The sequence below is a fragment of the Myotis myotis genome, unplaced genomic scaffold (genome assembly GCF_014108235.1).
Source record: "Myotis myotis isolate mMyoMyo1 unplaced genomic scaffold, mMyoMyo1.p scaffold_m19_p_4, whole genome shotgun sequence".
Taxonomy (NCBI): domain Eukaryota; kingdom Metazoa; phylum Chordata; class Mammalia; order Chiroptera; family Vespertilionidae; genus Myotis; species Myotis myotis.
The window spans coordinates 7,840,103-7,846,102 of NW_023416346.1; the positions used below are offsets into that span (position 1 = coordinate 7,840,103).

The 6,000-nt window shown below is 48.3% G+C and overlaps 1 protein-coding gene across 2 annotated transcripts in view; it reads right to left on the reverse strand.

Moving 5' to 3' along the window:
• Positions 1-5,675, reverse strand: part of SHROOM4 (shroom family member 4) — a 220,405-nt gene extending 214,730 nt beyond the window's left edge. For both annotated transcript variants that reach the window (XM_036305186.1, XM_036305184.1), the window contains exon 1: positions 5,432-5,675. In XM_036305186.1, the coding sequence (XP_036161079.1) occupies positions 5,432-5,548 (117 nt within the window). In that variant the 5' untranslated portion in view covers positions 5,549-5,675. The remainder of the gene's footprint in view (positions 1-5,431) is intronic.
• Between the last annotated feature and the right edge of the window lie 325 nt (positions 5,676-6,000).

Here is a 6,000-nt window from a genome sequence, read left to right on the forward strand (position 1 = left end):
AACTTTTCTCAGATGGGTCAGCATCTTTCCCCAAACTCCCCCTGCTTCTGAAGAAGCCTAACTATAAAAACTGTGATGTTCCCTCCAGATAATCACTCCATTAACACCAATCTCAAGTCTGTTTAAAAATATCTTGGGAGGGGGGATGGAAAGAGCAAGGGGATAAATAATTTTAATTTTTAAGGGACAACACTTAAGTGTCTTCCCAGCTGGAGTTGAATTATTTTGTTTGTCTGAAGCTTAGATGATGGAAAACCCTCTAATAGACTTCACCTTTTTCACTTCAGGGAGCACACATGTGGATCTCAATAGGGTACCAGGTATATTGTGACAGTCCAGCAGGCCCAAAAGTAGTGTGTACCCAAAGCTCAGCCAAAGTTTACCAGATATACCACCTGCCCTTCTTGTTCTACCTTCCTTCAACCTTCTTTCTATATCTCTGGATTAATTCCTACCTTGTGTCCCCAAATGCCTACTACTTTCTGGGAGAGGATGGCAGTTGAGGAACTGAAGCAGTAGACATCTTTGCTGATTCTAAAGGCAGAGCTGAGGAGATGAGTCATGTAAGTAACCATGCTGGACTAAGCTCCCAAGAAGCATACCCCATGAAGGTCCCATTGTGAATGCCAAGCCCAGTCTGAAACACAGCTAAAAATGTTTCACAGGAACTATGCTTTTTTCATATAACAGGTCCTCTGCACCCAACAAGAACTCAAACTTGCAGCCAAATTTACTGCCAACCACAAAAGAGCCTTAATCTGGCTTTACCAATGTCCTCTTGAAATATCAACTGCGTCTTTGTGTGCTTCTTCTAGAAATATGCTCACAGTGGGGATGAGGAGGGGCTAACAGCAACTTAAAGAGCATGCCCTGCCATCTTCCTAGGCAAACAGTATTAGAGTTTGCCCAATTCATTCTCACATCATCTTTGATGATAAAAATCAGGCATGTATGCCTAACCCCATTTTGCAAATAGAGACTTGGGTCTAGAAAGGGTAAAATGATATCATGACATCAGTGCACATTACATGGAGGAAGTGAAGCTTCTTTCTCCTCCAGGCTATTGCTCCACTCTACCTAACTTAGTTCCAGGGAAGTCACTAGCCTCCACTTCTTTCACTGTACCAAATGGAGACTGCTGCTAAAAATGGGCCAAGAAAAGGGCAAATATGTAGGGTGAGCCTGTTTTCTGCCCCATCTGAACCTCCCACACCCAATTTTCTTCCTCCTTTTCCTGCATCTCCACATTGGTCTCCACCCTTTCTTTTCTCCACCTTAGCCAACCTCACGGCACATTACCAATAACAAAATGAGTAGAGGAACCTTATGCTATGCTACAGCTCAGTCTCTCTCTGGGCAGGGGAGGAGAGAGAGAGAGAGAGAGAGAGAGAGAGAGAGAGAGAGAGAGAGAGAGAGAGAGAGAGAGGGAGAGAGAGAGAAAGAGAGAGAGAGAGAGAGGGAGAGAGAATGAGAATATGATAAAATTTGAATCACTGAGGGCTCTAAGAGGCCCTATTTTAAAAATAAATATATTTATCTTTATTGTTGAGGGTATTACAGATGTCCCCATTTCCACCCTTTGTCTCCCTCTATCTGGTTCCCACCCCACCCCAATAAAGCCAGATTAAGGCTCTCTTGTGGTTGGCAGTAAATTTGGCTGCATGTTTGAGTTCTTGGGTGCAGAGGCCCTGTTATATGAAAAAGGATAGTTCCTGTGAAACATTTTTAGCTGTGTTTCAGGCTGGGCCTGGCATTCACAATGGGACCTTCATGGGGTGTGCTTCTTGGGAGTTAGTCCTTCACCACACTAAAAGGCCCCATGTGATGCAGAATAATTACTTCCAGAACCTTGGAAAGGTCACCCATCCCCAAAGATGATCTTTTCCAGCACAGGGAGCCAACTTCATAGATGGCTGTCTATACTGTAGAGGGGGACCCCTAAATAGCAAAACAGACAATTCTGTTTAGAAAAGAATCCCCACTTCATCCAGATAGGCTCCATGGATCAACAAAGTAGTATAAGACATTAACCAAAGGAACTAGTAATACCAAAGTCATAGACTCAGTTCCCTGGTGGGTCATGTTTCAATAGGGAAATTATAAACATCTCTAACACTTCAGATAATCAATAGTAACTTTTAAAAAACATTTCCTCTTTTTTTGTCACTTGATTATCAGGAGGAAACTATAGTAATCACCATAACTTTGGGCAGTTGAATTCCCCACATTCAGGAAAATCACAGGAGTTGGTAGGAATTGATAATTTCCCCCACCTGATTATTTCCTGGTCCAAAGGTTTTTCCCATGACAAATATGAGGTAGACTTCACACTACATGCACTCTTTTCCCACTAGTCACCTTTTCTCAAATCCATCCACTCTCAAGATTACTCCACATTTTCCACAAGCTATCTCCAAGCATGTATGCCATACCTTCCATACCCAAATCATTTTTGAGATTCTTTCCCCATGATACCAAAGGAGGTTCTCCATTTTCAACCATGATTCTTGTACTTTACCTCTGTCTCTGCCAACCTGAGATTATCACACGTGGTTTAGAATCGTCAAAATAGTTCTCTCCTACTCCCTGAGCCAAGATTCCATCAGGGAGTGTCTACAACCCAGTCCTGGCCCATTGTGGAACCATAAGCTGGCATAGAAAGGGTCACTGGGGTGGGAGGTTGCCAAAACTGGATACATACCTGAATGTCATTGCCCTATGCCCCTTCACAAACTACAGTACTACCAGAAGATAAACTTAGTCAAGTCACTCAGTGCATTCTGGCCTCAGTTTTTCCATCAGTTTCTCCACAACCTTCCCTGACTTCCTCATAGGGGGCCTGTAAAATGCTAATAAAATAAGGGATGTGGAAATACACTATAAAAGTAACCCTGTGTGAAAGTGGAACAAAGCATCATCTTCCTCAGTCTGAAACCCTTCTGAGGAGCAAAGGGCCTGAGCTAGCATAAAGGATTGGCTACTAGACCATCATCGTCTTATTTAAAAACCACCCACGTGAAACTCATTGTAGACATGTGGCACTTAAGTTCATGGAGGACAAGTGAAGTATGAAGAATCCCAGAGCTAGTGAGTAGCAAATCAAGGATTAGAACCCAAATTTTTGATCTACCAATGTGATTCTCTTTCTATGCCCTTCCATTCCATCACCACCAGTGTGTTCATACTGAAGCTATTTTCAAGAAGAAAGCTATATTGTTCTGAAGCTTAAGGGGAATGAAATGTGCCATAAGGTGTCTTGGCAAGAAAAAAAAATAGGCAACCACTGCACTTGAAAAGAATATTATGGCTCCTTTATATATTGTTGGGGCTAACCAGATTATATATAGCTGGCTTTTACTGTAAGGAGCCAGGCTATTTGGGAGGGATGGGAGAAATGATTTTACCCCCTATATCTCCAAATGTGTGTAATAATGAGCCTTCATATAATAGGGGTCACCTGTACATTCAATGGAAAGGGAATCATTAAAAGGCACCCTGCCTCTCAACACACGAGTCACTTCCTCAGCAGCTTGGCCAAGGAAACCCTCATCTACCCGCAAATAATCCCCCAGCCAGACCACAAATTGCTGGCTGCCCCATACTTAGTAACACCCCCTGCCATGCTAGCGCTGGCTCACAAAACAATCCAGGAACTTGGCAGCAAGCACTCTCTGGGGTACTTCTCAGGATGGGTCACCCTGGGCAGAGGTCAAAAGTGACCTCTCCCAGGCAGGTTGTTTAGGCAGAGAGTGGAAATTCTGTGGGTGGTGTAAGGAGAAAGAGAGGAACTGGCAGATCATGGAGGGCTACATAGCCAGTTGTGACCTTGATGGAAAAGGAGGGTGGGGGGTGATTAGAAGACATCCTGAAGGCCAGGATTCCCTTCTCCAAGGGGTTGTTTGACAGTGTTTTTGTTTAAAGAAAAGCATATTACTCCCTCCAGAGAATATTGGGAAGGAAGTGCCTTAGGAGGGGGTATGACAGTGGGTTACAAAGGCATCTCAGGCTGGTTAGAAATACAGGACTAGTACAGAGGAAGAGAGTGTTGGATGAAGATCTGGACTAGTTATTGGTGTCAGGGGAGGCTAAAGATCCCAGGTTTCCCTGGCAGCTCCTCAAAAATTTGCCTCAGCATACCTCAGACTGCTCAAGCTGATTGGTACACCCTATGACAACACCATAGGGTTGTTAAAAGTGTGGGTGGGCCCCAAGGCCTTAAGGACCCCTACTCCAGAAATTAACCAGCAGCTCCAATGCAAGGCAAAAACAGCACAGGTTAGGGGGCACTCGCCCCCTGCTGAGACATGACCCAGATTAAAGAGCCAAAGAAGAAGTGACATTTGTTCCCTGCTGAGAAGCCACATCTTTCTATCTCCAGCCCAAACCCACATCTACAACCTCGACTGCAATTTCAGCGGGTTGGAAAGGCTTTTCAGGTTGAAGCATTTAAGAGAAATAAAAACAAAACAAAACAACAACAACAACAAAACAAAAATGGGATCAAGTACATGAAGTTCGTTTACTTGGCAATCTGGCACCTCAAGGTGAGTTGTCCTACAAATCTCTCTTCCCAGTAACAGCCCCAGAGGCCCCCACCCTCAGGCCTACCGGGAATGGTTAGTTTTGCGGGTTCTGGGGCACTTGGGAGGGCTCCTCTCCCTGGTCCTCAGCTGTGACTTGGCTTCCAGCAGATCACAGCCTCCTAAAACAAACAAACCCTGGCGGCAGCGGCGGCAGCTCCAGCACAGCTGCGCTCCATGGCGCAAAAGTTTCCTCCACACTCCTCAACGTGCAGGAAATCTCGCCGGCGCTGGGACAGGACTCGGGAGGGAGGGAAAGGCCAAACCTAAGCGGCGGCGGCAGCAACGCCCCACGAGTTGAATGGATGTGCGCGCGTCCGGCTGTGGGAAGTGAGGCTGACGAGAGTCACCGATGCCTCATCTCCGTTCCCACACCAGACCCTAGCCCTGCAACCTGCCCCGACAGGATGGCCCACTGGTCGACCAAGGGCCACCGCGGCTGAGAAAGCTGCCAAGCCGCCTTGCCAGTCCCTTTAGCCGCTCGCTGTCCCGCAGGGGCGCGGGAACTTTTAAGGAGAAACCCCCATCAGCCACCACTTCCTCTAGTCAAAGTGAGGGGAGCAGCCGCCCCCGACGTGGGGGAGCAAAAGAACCTCTCGAGTGTGTCTGCGTGCAGCGCTCTAGCCTGGGGCCAGCCGTGGGCTCACCCGTGCTCCCGCCACACTTCAGGGGTTGTCTGTGCCCGGGCTGGTGGCAAAAGCTCTCCGTGCTGCTAATGAGCCACAGGGGGGCTTTCACCCCTCAGGCCGAGCCAAGTTTCAAAGTTGGTCTGAGGGCCCCGTTCTGCAGCCTGTACACCCGTTTGCCCATTCAAAGTTGGGCACCGCTGGGGCAGAGCCTCCAGTTCTTACCTTCGACACCGTGAGCGGTTCGCAGTGTTCCAGACCCCCTTTAAGGGTGAAGCCCCAGGGCGCCCCCCCTTGCAGCTGCACAGGGACGTACTGGAAGGACCCAGGCCGGTTCTCCATCCTCCGCTCGGCTCAGGCGCCGCGGGGCTCCTTTTCCGCGGGGGCTACGTTGCCTCCGCCCCCAGCAGCTCCGCCACCATTGCCCTCCAGCGCTACGCCACCCCGCACCGCCCTGCTCCGCCTACTCTCCCGGCTGGAGACGCTCGGCCGCGAGCGAGCGCAAGGAGGAAATGACACGGAGCTGGAGAAAGGGGGAGGGGGGGGGGGAAGGAGAAGGAAAAAAAAAAGAAAAGAAAAGAAAGAAGGAGAGGCGGAGGGCTAGCGTGTAATGGACAAGAAAACGGAGCAATAGGGAGGGGCAGTCCCTGAGACCTCGCCTATAGGATCACTGGGAAGTGGGAGCAAGGCGAGGCCTCACATCAATTGTTACATTGTTTCATTCAAGCTGGCCCCCACTTTGGTCCTCCTCCTAACTGCTGGGTTCCCCGCCCCTCCAGCCAGTCGTTAGTGTA